The sequence below is a fragment of the Leptopilina boulardi genome, unplaced genomic scaffold (assembly GCF_019393585.1).
Source record: "Leptopilina boulardi isolate dan_hultmark-lab unplaced genomic scaffold, ZJU_Lbou_2.1 LbouV2_312, whole genome shotgun sequence".
Classification (NCBI taxonomy): Eukaryota; Metazoa; Arthropoda; class Insecta; order Hymenoptera; family Figitidae; genus Leptopilina; species Leptopilina boulardi.
In genome coordinates this window covers 235,188-258,184 of record NW_026137877.1, presented here as the reverse complement: position 1 = coordinate 258,184, position 22,997 = coordinate 235,188, and the positions used below count along the sequence as shown (strand labels likewise).

Genomic DNA, 22,997 nt, shown 5'->3' with positions numbered 1-22,997 from the left:
CAGAGGTAGTGCCATCTTTAGTCAAATCATCACTGATGTGAAGTTAGCAACACAAAATTTGTAAATTTAACTTGCCTTTTTTAATTAAATATATTTAATTAATAATAAGTAATACTGTAATAATTAAAAATTATATTAACCAAATAAAAATGCTTAATTAAAATTAATATTTAATTGTTATGTAATTTAAAAAATAAATTAAAAATATAGTCGCGCATTCATTTTCCACCGTTTGCGCATTTTCTATACAGGCGCCATAATTTAAATAAAGAAAATTATAACTTTTCCCAATCTAAAAATGTTTTTCTATTTTATTGAATCTGTCACTCTGATAATATTGTTAATCAAATAATAAAAGTTTTTAAATCCAATACTATAAATGAAAATATTAAATAAATTAGATTATATTTTTAGAATGTGGTAACAATGTAGTGCTAACTTTTGGCTAATTTCACACAGTTTAGTCCTTTAATCTGAATCAGCTGATTGCGCAAGTGTCTGAAGAAGAAAATCTTCTTTTATTATAGAAAAAATTAAATTTATTATTATAAAATAATGTCAATTAAATATTTATTTGAAATCATACGATTATAATAATCTGTTCAACAGATTATCGTCATATTCCTGATGAAACGGTATGAATATTGTATATGTCAACATTAATATGAAATTGAATAAAAATATTTTTTTTTTTTTACAGCTCCTGTAATGAAAATTTTAACTTTAAAAAATGTCAAATAACACGTGCCAAATTGAACAATGATAAAATCTCTGGAGGATAATAAGAAATTTTCTTCTTAATGACACGTAACGATATAACCTCAAAAATATTCTTTTTGTTGGGAAATAAATATAATAAAATTAAAACAAATTATTTATTTCTTTTTTAAAATTATGACATAGCAATAGACAGCTTCTTATAGAATTCTAGAATGTCTAGTTTAATAAATTTAATAAATTTAGATACAGCTTCTCATTATATTAACGAGGTTATTTTGTACTGGTGGTGGTACATAATTGAGATCTCATGGCAGCTTTTAATAGCATTCGTAGCATATATTTGCACTTGTGTATTTCTTTATTTTGTTTTAAAACAAGTGAATCATAAAGCATGGCAAATACCAGGTCCACCAAACAGAATATTGCTCTTAATAGCACATCCAGACGATGAGGTCATGTTTTTTGGACCTCTCATTTATTGGTTGGTTCGAATGAAAGCTAGCCAGATTTATATTCTTTGCTTTACTAATGGTAAGTTATTTTATTTTTATTTTTTAAATAAAATATTTAGAATTTGTGTAATATATTGAATTATTTTCAGGTGGAAATAAAGAAAGAAAAGAGGAGCTTTGGGAATGTGCAAAAAAATTGGGTATATCAGAAGCTAATATTACAATTTTAATGTGAGTTAACGAACCCACTTGTCGTATCCTGCTTTCATTTAAAATAGCTAATTTTATTTTTGCTTGCACTTTGAAAAACGTATTTTAATGTTTGAAAATTAACTCAGGTATACAAATATTTGTAAATATTGTTTACTTCTTTCGCTCATATATATAAATGTCTTCATAGGTTCATAAAAGAAACCTGTTACAATGCAAGTATTTTTTGGCATATATTGCTTCTAGCTAATAATAAAATAGTCGCAGCTATTTTAATAGTAATTTAATAATTTATTTAAAATGTAGAATTTTAATTATTTTTTTTTTAGGTACACAGAATTACCTGATGATGCAAGGGTACAATGGTCAGAAACTTTAGTGGCAGATAATATTTTACACTATATTGAACTCTATAAAATAAATGCAGTTATAACGTTTGATAAATATGGAGTTAGCAAACATAAAAATCATATATCTCTTTTCTATGGAATGGCATCCTTATGCATGGACCGAAAAGTTCCCGCCTGTTAGTATTTTATTAATTTTCCATATAATTCAATAATTATATATATATATTTTAGTTAATTTAATTAATTTTTTTCTAGATTGTAAATTATATGTTTTGGAGAGTGTAAATATTTTAAGAAAATATACACAAATACTTGACCTGCCAATTAGTTTATTGTCTGCTTCCTATTGGTATATGGTGACGTATGATCAAAGACAATACATAAAGGTAAATAACAATTTTTTTTCATAATAAAAGAAAATATAAATAATAAACTATCTTATTTTTCTTATAGAAAGCTATGAAAGAACATAAATCACAATATGTTTGGTTTCGTAAACTTTACATGATTTTTTCGAGATATACTTTAATTAATACATTTCAAGAAGTGAATTTTTTGGATTTAGAACTTGACCTTCAATTTGAAGAAGACTAATTTTTATATTAGTATTCGTATTTAATTGTAAATAGTTGTCACTAATATAAATGATTCTGTACAAAATAAAAATTTATGTTTACTTAATACTTTGAAAGTTTTTCTTTTAAAAAACACACAAAACCAATTTTTTTTTGAGAAAATTACTTTTATTGCATCCAATAACATAAACTTATAATAATTTAAATATATATATATATATATAAGCATATAATAGTATTTCAGAGATCAGTCCCGATATTTGTGTATAATAATAAACATATGTATCAGGAGCGATAAACGTACATCTGCTAACAATTAAATAATTCTTTTAAAGATATATTAAAATAAACAATACACAATTTTTTTTTTTTTTAAATTGATATGTTCGTTCTACATTAACATTACATTCATTCCTATTCTAAATAGTCTTTAGAAATTTGAAACTGCTCGAAAATAGCAGTCTTATTTTTTCATAAACAATATTATGTCGAAATACATTTTTGTATAGATTTTTTTTTAATCTCAAAGATTTTTTTCTTTTTAATTTTTCTAAATTTTGGCACAATGTTAACTTGTGCTTTACGCAAAAAAGAAAAAATCATTGAGCGCTTATTCAAATATTGTCAAATTTTTTTCTTTCTTTTTTTTGAGCGAAACAAACGTGCTAAAACATTAAACTTAACTTAATGGTGACATCTTAACTATATTAAAAGACATAAAAAATTACTATATAAAAAATAATGTATATATAAGTAAATTTGTTTTTATCGACTGGTTTGATGTTTTCGAAACTAAACAAAGTTTCTTTTTTGTATATTAATGAATTTGATAGAAATTTATAATTTAAATATTTTGTTTGTAAAAAAAAATTACAAGCTATATTAAAAAACTATAGAATCGTTGGTAAGAAGTTGAAAGTGTTGAAAGACGAATTATTTCGTTTTCGCGATTGTAAGCTCACAGTATTTATCACTTATGATGTAAACGATGCAAAAATTACTATTAAAAAATAGAAATATTCTCAATCTCAGCTATGGAATGTATTTTCGTTTAACACAAGTTATTGATTTTTAATAGGACTTATGAAAATTATAATCCTGCCAATGAAACTTTTTGTTAATACTGAGTAAAAGTAATAAGTGTAATTATAAATAAATTGAAGCAAGCTGCTCAACATTCAATCTGAAATTTAAATGCGCGTTTTAAATTTTATGAAATGCAACAAATTTGCGCCAGACAGTCAAATTATTATCGAATACATCGATATGTTTGAAATCTTATTAAATAGAGCTTGGCGCTTATATAGATATATACATATATTATAATTTTTAGAATAATAATTTGTTTTTAAATAGTCTCAAATAATGGACGGCATTAAAGTGTTCCCGCAAGATCCTCTGGTCAATGAAATATCCGCAACAATTTAGCGACCTATAGATCGTAGCGGAATTTATATCCATTGATAGTTGAATGATATGTCAAAAATTGTAATTTTTGTTTGATAAATTATCAATTTTTCATTTTGAATATCATATACAACTTCATAGTAAAATATAAAAGATTTTTGTGTATATTGGACATTCGCGAAAATTGCGCGCTTTAAGAGAGAGAATAGAGTTTAGAGAGACAGATCGATCGCTAAAGAGCAACTCACCCTTTTATATCCTATATATATATAGAAGAGTATTTAGGCTTATTAGGGATTCATGAAGATCTCGCGGGCAGTATCCTAAAATCTATCTTTATCACGATGATGTGAGCTCAAAGTTCCCATTCCAGGTTGAGGAGAATCAGGATCACTGGGATCTTGAAGAAATTGAAGCTCTTGTAATTCTTGGAATTTTTCATGATCACGAATATGTGCATAATTTGCCGATAAACACATTAAATAATGTATTAAACTCAAAACGACCAACATTGATGCTACTGTTGCCAAAATGAACATTACTTCTGCCTTTTCTACATAATCTCTACAAAAAAGTTTCACTTCCTGTGCTCCACATACTTTTAAATCTTCTGGTCTTATTTTATTCGGAAACATGAAACCTAAAAAATTCATAAATAGATTTAAATTTAATAGTAAAAAAATATAAAAAAATTCTTTATATACTTACTAAATTGTGAGAAATCAATGCACTGTTCCAAATTTTTGACTCGTTCATTGCTACACAGACCCCAGAAAGTTGTGAAAACAAAAGTAGTAATTACCATAAAGGCAAATATTAAAATCCAACCCAATTGCAAAATATAGGTAATGGTCATAAACTGTAAAAGAAATAAGCAAACAAATTAAATTAAAAAAGTTCTTTCCAATAAATATTTTAAAATAAACTTACAACTGCACAGGATATTCGTCCTCCAACTCTAGTTCTCCAAGCACGATAAACTTTGTGTCTTGTTGCTCCAGTGGCTAAGCAACCAACGCACAAGATCATAAAGCCTAAAGCAGCCATACTTGCTCCAATTGTTGCGAAAATTAATTGTACAGCTTCCAACCAGCCGAGACGAAAATTAAAAACCTGATCCATCATGAGAGATGAAAGTGTAGCACCTCTGTACATTGTGCCACAAAATATTCCAACACCCAAACAACACATAATTGTTGCTATAAGGGTCGCGTAAGGCACGCGAGCCATACAATCATTGCACATATTACCTGAAAATTATGTCACAGTTAAAATATTTATTAACAATTTTTGAAAATTTTTTTTTTTCCCCTCAAGTAATTTTAAAATAATTTAACTTTTATGTAACTCACTAGAAATTTTTTCTGTTTGATAATCAGCATGAAGACTATATTCTGAATATCTATCAACACTAATAGAACTTGGAAATGTTTGCCGAAGAGGCATTATAATACCACTTGCCTCCAATGATTGAGGTCTTCGATAATAATTTCGACTAGGCATTTTTAAATCATTTGAAATATAAAATAATTTTTAGAAATTTACAACAAAATTTAACAAAATGAAAACGATGACTGACACGCGATGAATCACTGATGTGTGAACAAAGCTACTAAACTGATAAATATATATACACTCTCTCTACTTTATATCATCAGGTGAGTAAGATAAGGAAAAAATATTATAAAATATACTATACACCTATTTATCACTTTAAACGTAACCGCATTTGAAAATATTCAGACTCCGATAAGACTTACCCATTTTTCTTCTTGCACTGCAGTTTTGAGGTTATGTTGACAACAGGGCGAGTTATACTCGTCTGTAATATTTTATACTTAAAAATCTCTTCAATTAAAGTAGTAATTGGACGTTGAAGTATTCTGGTTAGTAAATGACATCCCACACAAAACTGAAACTTGTCTCGGAACTTTTTGACCACAATCTGTCTTTGTCATACGTCAAACTGACAAACAATTCTTTGTTTACATCTAAAGTCACACACTCACGTAATTAAAAATTTGCTTTTTTTAAATTCGTTACTTCTTCATTCTTTTTTGGTATTATATATTATATCTTTATAAAAAAAAAAAAAAAAAAAACTTCCAATATTTACCAATAACAAGTGTAACGGATGCGCTTGTAAACGAGCACTGCTTATTACAGCTTTTCAGCGATATTTAATTTTAAATTAATTCACTTGAATGATATTTCAAAATTCCATAGAGCTTTTATTCATTTCCTTTTTGTATCTAATAAATTGTTTTTAGTGTGCTTTGATGTTTAAATGAACAAACTCTTCCATTCACTATTTATCAATTGCCATTCACCTGCAATGAAGGTTTTACACTAACATTTCCCACACCATTTAAATTACAACATGGCGGTGTATTTTTTAATTTCACCATTACATGACATTCCATAATATAGTTTACGAGAAAAGAACGCAAGAGTGGGATTTTTAATCCAAGTAATCTAATATAATTATTAATTAATTATACGAGAGTATGGAACGGCATGCTAATAATTGTACCTAAATATATACTCAATAAACAAGGTTGCAACCTCAATTATTTCTAACGTCCAATGAATATCTCAGAATTAAATCATTCTTGATTAGAGATGAGTTCATTTTTTTTTTTTTAATTAAATGAAATAAAATTTAGTTTCATTTTATTTTAATGAGTAATTTTTTGAAAGACTAAAAATAAAATTGTTCAGTGAGGAAATTAATTTGCATTTTTTTTTTTTTTAATTATTATAATAAAATAAATATTTATTATTGAGCATAATTTTCAATTAGACTACAAAGTTAGTATGTAAATTTTTTGAAATATTAGAATTTAGGAATGATTACACAAATTTATGTTTACTAATTTTCATGTTTATCCTTATGTTAAATTATAAAAATCTTGAAAAACTTTTTTTTTAATTATAATTAAAAATTAAATTTAAAAAAAAACAATTATCATATTAATTTGTACGAAACATTTCTAAATTCCTTACAAATGTTTAAATATTATTAATTAAATTCTCGACAAAAAATTAATCATTTCAAAATATTAAAAATACGATTAATGTAAAAATTGCATTTTCCTCCTTTATTTTATTGTCGTGACTGAATTCCATATCTCTATTGTCTCATGTCACTCTTTTTCTTCTTCTTCTTCTTTGCTTGCACAATTTGATAAAGATAACAACCTTGTAGATATCGCAAAACATAAAATTCTACCAAAAACTCATTGGTAATATATTTTTTTCCAAAAAAAAAAGTACGAATATAGTTTTGATTGATAATCTACTTTCAAGGAAAGTTAAAAGCGAACGGAAAGTAAAATTATTATTATATCTTTATTATTATATAGCGCAAATAAAATCAAATTACGAGTAGTCAGTCCATCTGCATTTTTATATAATTACTTTTCATTTAATATATTGTACTTTTTGTATTCGTTCGATATCTTGAGTTATTATTTTGATATTTTTAAAACTAGATCTGTAAGTTTTCTACTTAAAATTATCTTATTGTCCTATGTTTAGTCTGAACGAGACACTTAATAACAGTTGGTAAATGTTGAAGTTTTTCTCTCACAGCAAATGGTATATCAACATTTTGTGGATTATATTCATTATATTTTGTCACATTTCCATTGCTGCTTTGGTAAATAATTCCACCTCCATAACTTTGCGGGCTAGCCTGTGGTTTAAAGAAATAATTCAAATAAACTATTCGTTTTTTTTTTTTTTAAATTAAAACGGTTAACTAAGATACTTACAGTAATGGCAGATCCATCTTTATATTCAATTCTTATGTCACCTGATGGTAATTGAGTAGTTACTCCAATACCCGGAACCATAACTTTATTTAATTCTGAGAAAGACATTTGAACTGAATTTAATCGTTTGGACCGCAAAGCAGTTGTCGATACTACAGAACAAGTTGCGTCAAAGGAGGGCATCTATAATAAAAATTGATATAAAAAATCGAATTATCAAAAGATAAATAGACAAAAATTTTTTAGGACAGAAACTTACAACTAGTAGATTGTTCATAGCAGAGGATACATTTTCTTTGCCCTGCAAGCAGGGAGAGTCCGTAAGTGCTGATAAGGGTTTGCGTCCTATAATTGCAGGAAAAAAAGAAAATCCAGTTGCATTTTCCATGGAAGTAAAATTTGCTTCCACGACACGGCAATGTTTATAGCAATCGAAATAATGATTTAAATGATCTTCTAATTTTGATGGAACTTTTGCTTCTTCGTAAGTTATTTCTTTATCTTGTATTTTGACAATACCATTTACTTGCAGTACCTATTATTGAAATAATTAAGTATATTGACAAATAAATTTAATTGTATGAGATTTAGATTTTTTTTTACCTTTATACCATCGTAGAAGTGTACTTCACAATTTGGATTAGGACTATTCTCCATAAATAAGCATTTCGATCTAGAAGTATAGATAGTTAATTTAGGAGTTTTTGCCTTAACTATATTTACGTAACGGGCAGCATATAGATATTTTTTATGATGCCGCAATGGTAATGTCTCGTATGAATAAATACTATCCACTCCTTGATGTGGTAATGGCAATGGTAATGATTCTGGATCCTGATAATCGACATTGTACAAAACTATTCGCAATCCATCATTTGATATTCGACATACTTCCGTTATTTTCTCCTAAATGGAATAAAAATATATTATTTTGCTGCAATTTATTATATAATTAAAAAATTTTTTAAAGTAAAACTTTACCGTTAATCCTTTTTTCTTCAAAAACTCTATACACACTTCTCCATTTTCGAGAATAGTGAAGAATCCTTTTTTTGTCTTGTGCCTATTAGGAGGAAGTCGATGCGAATTTAAAGGTGGAACTGACAATTTATTTGAACTATTTTGATCTGATTCGCCAACATCTTCAGATAATCGTTCTTTTCTCTTTTGTTTCTGACTTAATTGGACTTTTCTTTTTTCTTGAATTATACCGCTGCCATTTTCAAATTGTGAGAAAATTCTACTTTTCGGAGGCAGAGGAATTCCAGCAAGAACGGAATTTTTCATCTGACAAGAATCTGAACGTTTTAGACGATTTTTGTTTATAGGTTCACTTGTTGCACTGGCTGTTGTTCCGCGACCATATGAAAAATTAGATAATAAAGGTGCACAAGAAGTTCTTTCTTCTGATCTTGAACGTAATCGCATTTGACCACTTGCACAAGATATTCGACCAGATGAACCAAGACCCGAGTCTGAGGACATACTTCCTTTGACATTGAAAATTTTAGGTTTTTCAAGAGACGACATAAAAGGATGCTTAACAATATCTCGTAATTTAATTCTTTCTTTTGGATTTTTCTTCAATAATTTATCAATAAGATCCTTTGCATTTGCAGATAAATGAGATGGTATTTTATAATCTGCCATTACCACGCGAGTCAATGTACTTTTAACGGCATCAGTATCAAAAGGTGGTTTTCCCACCAATAATGTGTATAACATACATCCTAATCCCCATACATCGGCTTCTAAACCATGTGAAGATCTCATAGCCACCTAGTCAAAATTTTAAAAATTATTTTATAAGATAAACATTAAATGATAAATGTTAAATAAACCACTTACCTCTGGTGATATATAATTTGGAGTTCCACACATTGTCAAATGTTTTTCATCTGGTCTCGCTAATCGCGTAGCTAAACCAAAATCTGCTATTTTCTGTTATGAAAAATTTAACAATTAAAAAAATATATTTTATTTTAATACGATATAGATACTTACAACTTGCATATTCTTCGTCAACAATAAATTTGATAAAGACATGTCTCGATGAAGTATCTGATGTGATTGTAGAAACTCTAATCCTTTTACAACTTGCTTAATTATATGTCCAGCTGCAATGAATTTATAATTATATTTACAAATTTCAATTTTTATGTGGATTATTACCATCATTTACAAAAAAAAAAAAAAAAAAACTATACAAACCACTTTCTTCATCCAAGGGAAGTAATTTCTGCATTTTAAGATATCGTTGTAATTCTCCATTGTGACACAATTCGAGAACTAAATAAACGTAATCACTATTCTCAAAGAATGTATATACTTCAAGAATTGCAGGATTTTTTAATGCATAATGAATTGTTACTTCTTGCTGCACTCTACCCAGCATCCCAGCTGCATGCATTAGATTTTTGTCGATCTGTTTAATTAATTATTACGACAATAAAATATATTAAGACACATATAATTACAGAATATTAGTAAATATAATATATAATACCATCAAAGACGATGCCAATAATAATAATAATAAATAATTTTCTAATTAGTTATTAAATAATTCTACAAACAAAGATGTTAAACATAAGTATATTGTTCAAGTTCAATAAGCAACAAGTGCAACCTTGACAGTTATAACTTCAATAAAAACAAAAAAGAAATCTCACCACTTTGATCGCAACATCCATGCCACTTCGAAGGCATTTTGCTCTATAAACACTTGCAAAACCCCCCTTTCCCAATAAATTCAGCACTTCGTAATCCTAAATAATATAAAAGATGTAAATTAATTATTTTATTTTCAGAGTGGAAGGTAAAGTATAAAGTAATTCAAAATCTTAACCTCTATTTGTTCACCAAACCCGCCCGACGGCGCTGGCATTATCATGATTTCTTCATGAGTCAAACGATATTTGCAAAACACCTTTTTAATTCACTTATATGTACGTAAGCAGGCACACTTTGTTTATTTATTATTGATTTGTGTTTATTTATAAAAATTTCGTAAACAAAAATGACGTGCACCCGCCAAACGCCATTGAACTTGAACGTCAAACCGTCGCGTAACTCTAGTGAACTAAGCACAATATGTTGCCAACTTTAAAATCTGAAAAAATATTTGAAATTGTTAAACATTGCTTAAAAAAAATATTATTAAGTAAATTTTAAAAGAATATTTTATTTCATATTTACTTTAATTAAAATTCTATTTTTAAAAAAAAAAGAATTGTCCTGTTAAAATTAAATGAAATTTAAATTTTAACATACTTTAGTTGGCAAACTTGATTCAAGTCGATAAAGAAGAATTTCGTAAATGATGCTTATTTTTGATTGGTTGGTGACAAATTCTTAAAATGTAATACCCAATCAGAAATTCACAATAATGGCAAACTTCTTTCTTTTTTTGACAATTTTCGATTGTTGATGTATCGATATTATTAAACTAACTTCATGGGATTAATTACATTCCTATATTCATTTTACTGCAATTCTTGCTGTTTCCCTCGTTTGTGGTTGCATCGTATTATTGTATGACATTTTGGTTTAGTGAAAGGGTGCATATTTAACACCTTTTAATCTTAAAAGTACACGTAAATTATGCCTAAAAGAAAAAATAATGCTCTTATTGACTCTGATAGCAGTGGAAGTGACTCTGGAGAAAGTGGCTCTGATCTAGAAAATGTAAGTTCATAACCTGTATTTGACACAAGCATTTTTCCGCAACAAAATTTATATTAGCCTTTAACAAATATAAATCAACAGTCTATTATTGCCAATAGCCCAGTGCATTTTAGTTTACATATATTTCTCTTTTTAACGATTTAATCGTAGTAAATGTAAATATTTACATTTATGAAATATAATGTAAAACGCATAATGTTGGATGGTCCTATGTTGCCAACATTTATCAATAGTTAAGGAAAAACTATAATTTTATCTTTTATACGTGTATTTATTCATTAATTATTACTTAAAGTCATGAGATTAATTAAATAAATGTTCTAACAGAAAAGTTTTTTTTGTTTTGTAATGGTAAATTTTGCTGAAATAACATAGAAATATTGTAGCAGTTTTATTTTATTTCAACATTAGTAAATATACGCTATATTAATAGTGTATATTTATCATATCAGGGCTTAAAATAAAATTAGTAAAACTTATTCGATCCAAATTATATTTACGTGCGTAAATAATTAAAATCGACTAATTTATTTTTAACCAAACCAATTAATGTTTTTGTTTTCAAAAGTATCGATTATTTTTCTTTCATACAATCATGAAAATTATACGTTTGTTTATGTTTCTTTTTATTTGTTTTTTTATATCAGATTAAAAAAAAATCGAAGAAAACCTTGTAAATTTATTTAAAATTAGATCAGAATTGTTTTCTAACATTTCAATAGTGGACGTGCGGCTATTGCTCAACTTTTGAGGTTAGGATTTCACAAGATTTTGTAAATATTTTTTAAATTTTAACAGAAATTGTAAATTTTACAGATGTGTTTAGGTAAATATATTAAATTGAAATATTTAAATTTCAACTTGTGTAATAATTATTAAAACATTTTATCAAATTTTTTGTGTTTTCTTAACTATAATCCGATTTTTTTTGTTAAAACAAGGAACTTTTAACATTGGCAAAGAAGAAAAAAAATAAATCACAAAGTGAATCTCCTGCTGAAGATGATTCGTCAAAGAAACCTGCTGATTCTGAAACATCGGACTCGGACGATGATTGGGGTGCGAAAGGTGGAAAGGCGAAAAAAAATAAAAAAACACCGGCGAAAAGATCCAAGCGAAAAATGACCAAGTCTAGTTCTGAGGATAGTGATAGTGAAAAAGAGGAATCAAAAGTCTCCGAACTAGAAGAAGGTAACTATATTAATCAGTTGAATATAATTAAAAAAAAAAAAAAAAAAAAAAAAAATTATTGAACTTAAATTTTTGATTTTTAATTAAAGGTGAAGTGTCAGATTCCGATGCAAGTGTTTCTGACTCAAGTCAAGAAGAATTTAACGATGGCTATGACGACAAACTTATGGGAGATGAGGAAGATCAAGCACGACTTGCGCAAATGACTGAAAAAGAACGAGAACAAGAAATTTTCAAACGTATAGAACAACGTGAAATTATGAAAACAAGGTTTGAAATTGAAAAGAAATTGCGTATGGCTAAAAAACAGGAACTTAAAAAACAAAAGGAGTCGAAAAAGAAAGAAAAGGGAGTCGATGAGAAAGAGAAAAAAATTGAAAGGGCACCGGATCCAAAAGAACGTAGCAAAGACAGAAAGAAAACAATCGAAGAAAAACAGGATAAGAAATTTCATGCAATGTCTTTACTTAAGGCAAGAAGAGAAGAAAAGAAAGAAAGAGGTAAAAATTTCAGCAGAAAATTCAGAAGTATTTAAAAATAAACTTGTTGTTACGCGAGGTTATTTTCAAATTTTTCAGAGGAAAAAGAGAAACAAAGGATAGAACAACAACAGGCACAATCAAAGGATGAAGAAGAAGAATTGGAAGATGATCACAAAGGTGGAAATAAAACGAAACTTAAGGCTTCCGATATTTATTCCGATGATAGTGGATCATCGGATAGTGAAGTAGAAGACGATTCATCAAAACAAGTTTCTAATCGTAGATCATCTTCCAGTGATGAGAAAGATTCGGATTCTGATAACGATAAGAAGTAAGTTTTTTTTTTTTTCCTTTTACTGTACAGTTAATGTGTTTTCTATTTTCTTTTATTTAATTACTAAATATTTCTTTACAGATCCGTGATGAGTGCAAAGACAAAAATAAAGAAACCAATTTATGTGAATACAAAAGAGGATTTAAATAAAATTCGTCTCTCTCGACATAAAATGGAAAGATTCGTTCATCTTCCATTTTTTGATCGAGTTGTTCAAGGTTGTTTTGTGAGAATTGGAATTGGTAACAATAATGGAAGACCAGTGTATCGTGTGGCTGAAATAAGTGGTGTTTGTGAAACTGGAAAAATTTATCAATTAGGTGGAACTCGTACAAATAAAGGTTTAAAACTTCGACACGGTGCTCAAGAACGTGTTTTTAGATTGGAATTTGTTTCGAATCAAGAATTTACGGAATCAGAATTCTCTAAATGGAAAGAGACGTGCGCTCTTCAGGGTATATCGCTTCCCACATTTGAAGAAATTGATCTTAAGACCAAGGATATTAAAGAGGCAATGGTTTATGAATTCAAAGAGGAGGATATTGAAAAAATAATTCGTGAAAAAGAAAGATTTAAACAAACACCATATAATTATGCAATGAAGAAAGCTAATTTAATGAGAGAAAGAGATGCGGCTAATTGTCGAGGTGACGATGAAGTGGCAACTCGTTTAAATTCAGAACTCAATGAATTAGAAGAAAGAGCATCAGAATTGGATAAAATGAGAACTGCATCCATTTCGAGTATATCTTATATCAATGATCGAAATAGAAAAAGAAACGTAGAGGAAGCTGAAAAAGCAATCATGGTAAGAATTCTAAAAATTTTTCAATATTAAATATAAATATTTGATTGTTTAATTTTTATTAAAAAAAAATATTTTCTGCTTTTAGGAAGAAATAAAAGCAACTAAAGGAAGAAAAGTGGATGATCCATTTACACGACGTAGCACAAAACCAAGAATGGTATATAAACCTGATGATGGAGAAAATCCTGAAATAATACCTGAAGTAGCAACACATTCTGTTCGTCCAATTGAAAAAATTTCTACATCCAACGAAAAGGAGAATAGTCAAAAAGTTCCTAAAAAGCAAAGTACCGAAGATTTATTCAATGCTCATAATTTCGACATAACAATTGATTTGGAGGTGCCAATTCCAAGTAAGTATATCACGATTGAAGTCTTTTTTTTCCCCCTTCCAAGAACTCTTAACGACGCAAAATTTTTGCTTACAGGTAATCCTGTTAGCATATTACCTAAGCCAATAAATAATATTAAGGACACAGGACCTCGAAGATCATTAAATTTAGAAGATTACAAGAAGAAACGTGGCCTCATCTAACACTTCATAAATTATTACATTGTTTAAAAAATAATGCGTTTTTGCGGTCACCTTTCATTTTTTTTTTAAAACTTATGCGAGAATAATCAAGAAAAATACTACATACAGGAAAAAGGAGTAATTTAAATTTGGATTCATAAAATACGTTGTTTATGGTATTTATACTTCTGATTACGTTTGCTTCCATTTTTTTTTTCATTAGAATATTTAATTTATACTTAAATGATTATAAATCGTGTGAGAGGGAAACATTTTTGTAAACTTAATTTTTAATAGTGAAATTATTGACATGCTCGCGGCAATTATTTCTCTTGATCACCATATAAATTACAAATTGGTAGTTTGTTTCTTGTTTATTTGTTATATGAAATTATTAGGCGAAATATCGTCAAAAAAAAAAAAAAAAAAATGTCGATTTGGTTCAGATGCAATTTGATGTAGTAATTTGAGAATAATAAATAACTTCAGAATACAATAAAAAAAAAACATAAGAATGAAAGCTTTTGAAATGAAAACGATCCTTTCAAAGAGTATTATTTTTGAGATTCTTATAGATAATTAATTCTGATGAGTTTTAGTTTTTATTTTATTAGCTTGATTGAATCGTATAATTTTATATCCTTCGACTTTATTGTTCTATGAAAATTTTTGACATATATTTGACATGCGTCAAATTTTCAAATATTAACATTCAGTTTATAAGCTTTAAATATTTTTTATATGATAAATTTTTTAAAACAACTACATTTTGTTGCATCAGCCACTCGACATAAAATTATGTATTATAGAAATAATAGAATAAACTGATAGCTCAATCATACTCATTTCAAATGTAATCTACACAAACAAAAAGAAAATTTAATTTTTTAAACTGATTTTAGCAAATCTAATAATCATAATTATTTGTGAGAAATTAATCCGATTATGTAGAAAACTTTTTTCTCACTGAATTGTTATCAGTTTTTAAAGAATTATTAACTTTGATGTGCTTAAATAATTTTTTCAAGTTAAGGATATTGAATATTCTTATACTTGATTTCAATTATTTCATTAAATATCAATATGAGTACAAATTTTATTCACATAAAAAATTTGTGATTGTAATAAGTGTGTAATACAAGGAAGCGATGTTAAATATTTTCGATTAGATCATTATAGTGTTTAGAACATTTAAATCGCTTCGTTAAAAGCAAATAATTTTATTTAAAGGATTGAAGTAATTTATTTTTTTTATAGTTTCTTTTCAAATTATTAACATACTTAGTTTGTAAACAAGCATTTTTTTTTAACTTTGTAGATACTTATAGAAGAAAAGGAAAATGAAAGATTAAAATAAACCGAATATTCAAACTTGGAGAAACTTCTAAAAAAAAAAAAAAAGAAAAAGAAAAGGCTGTAAATAATTGCTAAGCAGAAATTAATAGAATTTTTCCAGTATCATGTTATTATTTATAGTGTATGTTTAATAAGAACCGATAATAAGTATTTACAATTAATTGTAATCTATTCCGTACCATTAGGTACAGGTATTATAAAATTAAAAATGCGTTTGCTATTAGTTAAAACATACATTGTAAAAAATAGTTATAACTGAACCATCATGTTCAATAAAATCAATTCTAAGAACAATTTTTGAAATTATTGTTGTATATTTATTCTATATTGTACAATAATAAATTAAGATTTTTTAAATTCTTTACAATAAGAAATCAAATCTAAAAGTCGTTAAAAAAGAAATTAAAAACTTTTTATTTAAAAATTTGAAATTCATTAGAATATACCTAATTTAAATTACTTCGGTCAACAATAAAAATTTTTATAACAATTATAAATCATGTCATCTGTATATTTCTGTATAATTATCTTTTGTTTACTTTTTTAAAACTAAAAAAAAATAAATTAATATTCCTTTGTTTATGCTATCATTAAATGATTAATAATTTTATATTTTTTCACAAATAAATTCATTGTTTCTAATCACAATCGCATGCGCGCCTATCGTTTATTTCAGTTTATTTGCTGCATGCCAATGACCATATAAGGCAATTTCCCCACGCTCCGACTAGTGATTGGCTGACATGACCGGCATTAATGACAATCGGTCCCAAACTATTAAAAATTATAATAATTTTTTTCAAATTTGATGCAAATTGGAAAACTACATTTAAAAATTAATTATCTGCTTCTCTTTATTATTAACAACAAATTTTGTTTGTTTTAATAACATTTTCCTACTAACTATTTATGTTGACCGAATAACACAAAACCCACGCGCAAAGAAATTATTAATTTATTTTTGAAAATCAATTAATTAATTCAAACAATTTAAATCAATTAACAAAGAAATTTGCTATTATATAAAAGCATTATTATTCTGACAAATATTAAATATAATTTCCTTACAAAATTAAAAATAAAAAATATTTTATAAAATTTTAGCTGTTAATCCAGGAATGTGTCAAAAATTATTTGCTCCCTATTTCAAATATTGGCGCTCTTTTCAAATTCTTAAAATGTCATAATTTTAATTTTAAAAGAATACAAACGTTAAATTATAAACAGATAAAAAATATAATTACCTTTTAAAATTTGAGACAATATTTTTATGATAATTATCAACTCTTGTCAATTTATATCAGTTTGAATAATAATTGGAGAATTTTAGAATCCTGGGGCCTTTTGATTTATTACTACACTACGTACTCTAAAATTTGTTTCAACCAATAGGAAATTGATAACAGTGCGCGCGCGCAAGCGTAGGAGTACAAGTTTTATGCAGAAAGCCAGGATCCTCCCTTCCCGTTGTTCGTGTGTGCGACCCCCGACTGAACTGTGAGATCCAGTTTAACGTTAACTCAGGCCTTGTGAAAGTGTCAATAGTGCTTTAATTTACGTGTCTTTTGATACTGGATACAACTTTACAAAATGGTAAATATAAATTTGTCTTTTTACATGTCGTGTATGCGATGAAATTAAAAACCGGCGTTCGACACTTTGTGGTTATACCGGAGCAGACACGCCAGCCGCCATTTTTGCCCCGGCAATAAATCCTAAAGGCCAATAATTTTTGGATCATATCACGCACATTTTATGGCATTTTGTAATAATTTTTATAATAATATATACCTTACAGATACTTCATATCAAAAAATGATATTAGAACACTCGCGATCTTGTATTTTTCAACATAAGAAGACAGGTTTACTTATGGATCAGTGGATTCAGGAAGCGGACGGATGAATCATTTTCAAGTTTGTGATACCGTGACGATACTGATTTCATGATTAGCCTCAAAATACATAAACCATGTGTCAGAAAAACATGCATCATTCTTAAGATACTATGAAATTGTTCTACTTTTAGGGCTACAGTGTTTTCACTATTATTAGTGCTAAAATTTCCTTTTTCATGTATCCAAACCGGCTGAAAAATGTGTGTGCCGTGAATTTTGGAGATCGATATTGCCCCAGCGATGTTGAAGCATCCTTCTATTCACACATCTGTCAGAATAGCTGTAGTAATTATTTCCTAATTTGGAAGTTTTTTTTTTCTTCCTATTAAAAGACATGTGTCTCACCTTGAGATTCACATGGAAACTTTTGCTACATTTTTGGATATGAATTTCAAGACTATTTTTCTTAAAATTTCTAAAAGATATTTAAAGCAGTTAAAATATTTTTTCTCAAATTTTTCTAGTTTTATTTGAGGTAGTTTATATGAATTCCTTGAATGTATGTTAAGTATTCTAGTTTGATGTTAAAACAACAAGCGTTTATTTATTAAAAATTTTATTGTTTGAATTCTATTAAATAGAAATAGTTCGTTATGCTTTAAGAACACAATTCGTAAAAGAGAGAAATGTTCTACTGAATTTATTTTTCTATTCGAGTTCCAGTTCTTTGGAGCATAAAGTTATAACTTTTTTTTCTGTATTTTCAAACAATATTATTAACGTCACAACAATCTTAAGAACTAGATATTTTCTACTGAAAATTTGTGGTATTAAACAATCGTAAATAAATATTTAGTCGCTATTAATTCGAAGTATGGTATTCATTGACTTTCTTCAACTTTACAATGATAGCTTGAGAAATTTGATACAAGCTTTACTTTTGTAAACTTTTTATATTTTCATAGGCTTTTTTTTCAACTTGAAGGTGTTTTAATACATATATAGGAATATATCAATATTGAAGGTGTTTTGTTTGATTATTTTGATTATATGTAATTAGTCACACCTATTGCTAAAAAAAAAGAGCTACATTTGAAATATGAGATGGTGTCAAACAACCTTACAAGAATTGTGCGAGAAACTTTATACTGGTTAAATAATTTGATACAGAGACAAGATTCTGTACTAACAAAATGGTTTCTTGTACTCAAGCTGTCGAGTAATTTTTGTTAAATGAATGTTATTTTATTGAAAAATTGATAGAAACTAGATTTTCTCATACATTTTGATTAATTTAGTTAAGTAACATTAAGTATAATAATATGGTTGAGAATAGAAAATGATTCGTCTACAAATGTGCGTGTCAACGATCGATGCACAACCGAGTTGGGATCTTCACTTTCCAGCTTCTAATTTTAATAATAACTAATCCCCTCCCCCCTCACCAAACGTATGCACCAAACTTTGTTCGCCTTTACGTTTGTCCATTCACAGAAACACTCAATCGACACTAATCTTTAACGATTTATGACGGAATTCCCATTTTTTGGCAAATTAAATTAAATAAGCAAAGAATAGTAAAAAAAAAAAAAAAAACATTTAATTACACTAAAAATGAATCAATAATTGATTATTTTAAACTAATCATGCATTTATCCAGAAAGTCAGATAACATTTATTTCTTTTTTAATACAATTTTTTTCCTTACAATTCAGGGAATTTATCCATTTTTTTTTATGAAGAAATGACTAATAGGGATTGAAGTAATGTATATTGTAAAGTTTTTCCTGAAGAATGATTTTACAAATATCTACTCTTTAATATTGCAACTATAATTTTGCGAAATAAAATTTGACGTCAATTATTACGTTTTTGAAATGTAATAATTTACATAAACAAACATTATGCATAAACCTTGCCAAAGTTGAGAGAAAATGATGAAAGTTCTTAAAAATATAAAAAACAAAATTGTTTGTTTACATTTTATAAGTTTTAAGTTTCTTTAAAGTCACTTCAATTTTGATTTATTATTTTATTTATTAATCAAAAACGTAGAAATTTAAAATCATAAAGAGAATATTAATTTAAAAATTTTAATTTTTGGGTAAAATCAGAAGCTGTATTTATTTAATAGATTAATCTCTTTTTTTCTTTGAATATGGCAGTGTGTTAACCCTCATATACTATGACGCATGTATACGCATCGTAATTACTTCCATTCCTGTAGAATGACGCATACTTTTATCATTTAAACTAAAAGCTCTTTTTTCGTATTTATATATATATATATACCAAAAATAATTTCCTTTTAAATAAAAATAGGAAACTGGAATTATTTTTAAATTTAAAATAAAAGAGTTTTAGTTTATGAAATTAGGAAAATCTTTCAAGCAAATTTTCTTGGAATCATACCAGTAATGTATAAATTTTTTGGCAGAGAAAATCAAATTGATGAGAATAATCGTATTTTGATTTAGGAAAAAGTGAATTTTATGATTTTTGATATTTTAGGTGATTTTTGTCATTTTTCAATGATGCTGAAGTCCGCAACGTTTTTATAAACGAAAACGAAAAAATAATTAATATCTATTACTTTGGATTAAAATTAAAATTATTCAGGGGTAACTGGTTTATGAGACTGAAGTCCGCAACGTTTTTTTCAAAAACGAAAAATTAAAATAGAATTATTTTTTCATGTCAATTTATCTCTAATTTTGATTTGCACAAAGTTTCAAAAAATTAATACTTTTATAAAAACCAGTTATCCCCGAATAACTTTAATTTTAACCAAAATTATTGGATATTGTCTAATTATTTTTTCGTTTTCGTTTATAAAAACGTTGGGGACTTAAGCATCGTATACTGGTTTTTATAAAAGTATTAATTTCTTGAAAGTTTGTGCAAATCAAAATTAGAGATAAATTGACGTGAAAAAATAATTCTATTTTAATTTTTCGTTTTTGAAAACGTTGCGGACTTCAGCATTATATTTTTCATTGATACCATTTTTTTTTTTTTTTATTTAACTCATGATAAGAAAAAAAAATTTTTTTTTCAAACATGAAATTTCTAACTTAGTAAATGATTTAAATAATCAGATTTAAAAATATTTTTTTAATTTGAAATTAAATTATATAGTAGGTTAAATATTGAGAAATTGGATAATTAATTTAATGTGAATCTCTTGAATATATTGCACTGAAGAATTTAATGAAAATTATATTATTGAAACAAGATGTTTTATGCACATATCTGGAAAGTAATGTATCATTTTTCATGATATATTTTTTCTAATCAATATCAAAAGGGAAATCTAGTTAAATCTTTTAAAGCTTATTTTTCGGACAAACGACGAGGACGTATAAAAATAAAATCTTCCCACGCACAAATTCGACGCGAAAAGAGATTCCTCCATTTTATTTCTAAAGTTATCTCATGTTCTTGGACACGTGGTGCATGCTCTATAAGTTTGTTGTGGGAAATATGGAAAATGTTTTATTTCACTGATATAAATTTCTTCTATCATTTGATACTTCAACATTGACAGACTTTGACGTATCTTTGTTTATCAATAAATTGATAAATTTATTTCTTCAAGTGTGATTGTCATTTAAAATGTAAGATTAGAATTTGCGCGATTCTTTCAACTTTTTTTCACTTGAAATGAAAATTTACAAATTTAGTGTTCGCGCTTTTTGTGTTTAAAAAAGAAATATTTTTTTTTCAAAAATTTTCAAGAGATTGTTAAAATAATTAAGCAATGGTAAGAATGGATTTTTTTTTTTAGAGAAGTAAAAAAACAAAAGTGTATTTGATGACCAGCAATATTTATTGAAGCGTACAGGAGAATAAAAAGTCTTATTGTTTTCAGGCATCTGGAGTCACCGTGGCGGACGTTTGTAAGACAACTTACGAGGAAATAAAAAAAGATAAGAAGCATCGGTATGTGATTTTTTATATTAAAGACGAGAAGCAGATCGACGTCGAAGTGATTGGACCTCGTGATGCAGCATATGACGCTTTTCTCGAAGACTTACAAAAGGGCGGAAGCGGGGAGTGCCGTTATGGTCTCTTTGACTTTGAATACACCCATCAATGCCAGGGTACATCTGAGGTGAGACAAAAAATACAAAATTTTTCTAATTTTAATTTTTTCATTCAATTCATTTTTTTAAAAACAAATTTATTTATTAAAATTTGTTTTTTTGCAGGCTTCTAAAAAACAAAAATTATTCTTGATGTCGTGGTGTCCCGACACAGCGAAAGTGAAGAAGAAGATGTTATATTCTAGTTCTTTTGATGCATTGAAGAAATCATTAGTAGGTGTACAAAAGTACATTCAAGCAACGGATCTTTCGGAGGCTTCCGAAGAGGCTGTGGAAGAAAAACTCCGAGCCACTGACAGGAACTAAGCACAAAAAAAAAAGAAGTATTCAATCAGTCCGATAATTATTATTATTAAAGGAACAAAAAACCTCAAGTGGTCAACAATACAGGAATCTTCTTCCTAAAAAAGAATGCTCCCGTAACCGTCGCATCGGGGATTCAACTTTTTACATATTTTTCATCTTAAAGATGCTTTTATTGCTACACATGTATCAAGGGTTTTAAATAGGGATGGGAGGGCGGGATAAATCAACAAAATAATGTTTAACACAAAACAAAAAACAAACAAACAATAGGGTTACATTTTTCATGCTGCGGACGATGTGTGAATCTGTCTGGTAAAATAATAAGAATATTATACTAATATAAATGGTATAAAATGCTGATTGTAAAAGCGTGTGCAGTTTACAACCGGTCAAAACAGTAAGAATGAGAGCATTACATTTTTTGTCACAAGCTGTATAATGTTTAAATTAAATTCATTTCATAATGATATCTTTGTGAATTGTATTTTTTTTCATATTTTCCTCTCCATATTTCCCTTTTCGCTGATTCATTAGATTTGTTTTGATTCTTTCATAAATAATGCTAATTATTTCTTATTATATTATAAAATTATAATTATTGACGCTTTTCTCGAAGAGAATAATAATTAAATAATAATTTTCTTATCTTTTTCATGGAGAACTTTTGAAAAATCTTTTTAAAAAAATGTCTGCTTTCCAAACCAGTTTAATCGATGACTTTTCTTTAATTAGACTAATTATCTTAATGAAGTATTGGAATTTTTACAGAGAATTCAAATTAGTGTCACATCAAGAGAAAATCAATTACCTATTAAAATATAGATTTTCGACTTAATAGGAAAAGGAATTTTCAGGTAATTAAATAATTATGAAAATAAAATTTAAT

At 27.2% G+C, this 22,997-nt stretch overlaps 5 protein-coding genes and 1 long non-coding RNA gene across 9 annotated transcripts; 3 read left to right on the top strand and 3 right to left on the bottom strand.

The window, feature by feature from the left end:
* Positions 1 to 450: 450 nt before the first annotated feature.
* LOC127283865 (N-acetylglucosaminyl-phosphatidylinositol de-N-acetylase) lies at positions 451 to 2,415 on the top strand. 2 transcript variants are annotated; one of them, XM_051308976.1, is made up of 7 exons: positions 451 to 635; positions 701 to 807; positions 964 to 1,251; positions 1,322 to 1,403; positions 1,712 to 1,908; positions 1,988 to 2,118; positions 2,186 to 2,415. In XM_051308976.1, the coding sequence occupies exons 2-7, from the start codon at positions 801 to 803 to the stop codon at positions 2,324 to 2,326; spliced, it is 846 nt and encodes a 281-aa protein (XP_051164933.1). In that variant the 5' UTR covers positions 451 to 635; positions 701 to 800; the 3' UTR covers positions 2,327 to 2,415. The 2 variants fall into 2 exon arrangements, with proteins under 2 accessions (XP_051164933.1, XP_051164932.1); XM_051308975.1 differs by having other exon boundaries at positions 701 to 1,251.
* A 1,405-nt stretch (positions 2,416 to 3,820) lies between these two features.
* LOC127283864 (neuronal membrane glycoprotein M6-b) lies at positions 3,821 to 6,221 on the bottom strand. 3 transcript variants are annotated; one of them, XM_051308972.1, is made up of 5 exons: positions 5,831 to 6,221; positions 5,475 to 5,705; positions 4,645 to 4,964; positions 4,423 to 4,573; positions 3,821 to 4,354 (listed from the first exon to the last, which is right to left on the bottom strand). In XM_051308972.1, the coding sequence occupies exons 2-5, from the start codon at positions 5,476 to 5,478 to the stop codon at positions 4,038 to 4,040; spliced, it is 792 nt and encodes a 263-aa protein (XP_051164929.1). In that variant the 5' UTR covers positions 5,479 to 5,705; positions 5,831 to 6,221; the 3' UTR covers positions 3,821 to 4,037. The 3 variants fall into 3 exon arrangements, with proteins under 3 accessions (XP_051164929.1, XP_051164931.1, XP_051164928.1); XM_051308974.1 differs by lacking the exon at positions 5,831 to 6,221 and having other exon boundaries at positions 5,475 to 5,824; XM_051308971.1 differs by lacking the exons at positions 5,475 to 5,705; positions 5,831 to 6,221 and adding an exon at positions 5,067 to 5,335.
* An 825-nt stretch (positions 6,222 to 7,046) lies between these two features.
* Positions 7,047 to 10,575, bottom strand: LOC127283855 (serine/threonine-protein kinase PLK4). Its single transcript, XM_051308957.1, has 10 exons — positions 10,339 to 10,575; positions 10,163 to 10,258; positions 9,702 to 9,915; positions 9,495 to 9,607; positions 9,339 to 9,431; positions 8,472 to 9,269; positions 8,094 to 8,396; positions 7,750 to 8,025; positions 7,491 to 7,673; positions 7,047 to 7,411 (listed from the first exon to the last, which is right to left on the bottom strand). Exons 1-10 carry the CDS (start codon positions 10,381 to 10,383, stop codon positions 7,232 to 7,234), a joined length of 2,301 nt encoding a protein of 766 aa, XP_051164914.1. The 5' UTR covers positions 10,384 to 10,575; the 3' UTR covers positions 7,047 to 7,231.
* A 381-nt stretch (positions 10,576 to 10,956) lies between these two features.
* Positions 10,957 to 16,156, top strand: LOC127283858 (RNA polymerase-associated protein Rtf1). The gene is made up of 7 exons (XM_051308963.1): positions 10,957 to 11,177; positions 12,119 to 12,368; positions 12,458 to 12,868; positions 12,947 to 13,181; positions 13,266 to 13,992; positions 14,078 to 14,345; positions 14,421 to 16,156. Exons 1-7 carry the CDS (start codon positions 11,094 to 11,096, stop codon positions 14,525 to 14,527), a joined length of 2,082 nt encoding a protein of 693 aa, XP_051164920.1. The 5' UTR covers positions 10,957 to 11,093; the 3' UTR covers positions 14,528 to 16,156.
* On the bottom strand, positions 14,919 to 18,042 carry LOC127283870 (uncharacterized). The gene is made up of 3 exons (XR_007843398.1): positions 17,654 to 18,042; positions 17,107 to 17,577; positions 14,919 to 16,636 (listed from the first exon to the last, which is right to left on the bottom strand). It is a non-coding gene; the product is annotated as an uncharacterized LOC127283870 (long non-coding RNA).
* LOC127283867 (cofilin/actin-depolymerizing factor homolog) lies at positions 17,308 to 22,580 on the top strand. The gene is made up of 3 exons (XM_051308978.1): positions 17,308 to 17,455; positions 21,571 to 21,813; positions 21,911 to 22,580. The coding sequence occupies exons 1-3, from the start codon at positions 17,453 to 17,455 to the stop codon at positions 22,109 to 22,111; spliced, it is 447 nt and encodes a 148-aa protein (XP_051164935.1). The 5' UTR covers positions 17,308 to 17,452; the 3' UTR covers positions 22,112 to 22,580.
* The last annotated feature ends 417 nt before the right edge of the window (positions 22,581 to 22,997 follow it).

Coding starts and splice junctions, on each gene's coding strand:
- LOC127283858 (XM_051308963.1), top strand. CDS start 11,094: ATGCCTAAAAGAAAAAATAATGCTCTTATTGACTCTGATAGCAGTGGA. Junction 12,369..12,457: donor AGTCTCCGAACTAGAAGAAG/GTAACTATATTA, acceptor TTTTAATTAAAG/GTGAAGTGTCAGATTCCGAT. Junction 14,346..14,420: donor TTTGGAGGTGCCAATTCCAA/GTAAGTATATCA, acceptor TTTTGCTTACAG/GTAATCCTGTTAGCATATTA.
- LOC127283864 (XM_051308971.1), bottom strand. CDS start 5,217: ATGCCTAGTCGAAATTATTATCGAAGACCTCAATCATTGGAGGCAAGT. Junction 4,965..5,066: donor TCAAACAGAAAAAATTTCTA/GTGAGTTACATA, acceptor CATAATTTTCAG/GTAATATGTGCAATGATTGT. Junction 4,355..4,422: donor CATTGATTTCTCACAATTTA/GTAAGTATATAA, acceptor TGAATTTTTTAG/GTTTCATGTTTCCGAATAAA.
- LOC127283855 (XM_051308957.1), bottom strand. CDS start 10,383: ATGATAATGCCAGCGCCGTCGGGCGGGTTTGGTGAACAAATAGAG. Junction 9,432..9,494: donor TGACGAAGAATATGCAAGTT/GTAAGTATCTAT, acceptor TTTTCATAACAG/AAAATAGCAGATTTTGGTTT. Junction 9,270..9,338: donor CAAATTATATATCACCAGAG/GTAAGTGGTTTA, acceptor AATTTTGACTAG/GTGGCTATGAGATCTTCACA.
- LOC127283865 (XM_051308975.1), top strand. CDS start 933: ATGTCTAGTTTAATAAATTTAATAAATTTAGATACAGCTTCTCATTAT. Junction 1,252..1,321: donor TATTCTTTGCTTTACTAATG/GTAAGTTATTTT, acceptor AATTATTTTCAG/GTGGAAATAAAGAAAGAAAA. Junction 2,119..2,185: donor ATCAAAGACAATACATAAAG/GTAAATAACAAT, acceptor TTTTTCTTATAG/AAAGCTATGAAAGAACATAA.
- LOC127283867 (XM_051308978.1), top strand. Junction 21,814..21,910: donor AATGCCAGGGTACATCTGAG/GTGAGACAAAAA, acceptor GTTTTTTTGCAG/GCTTCTAAAAAACAAAAATT.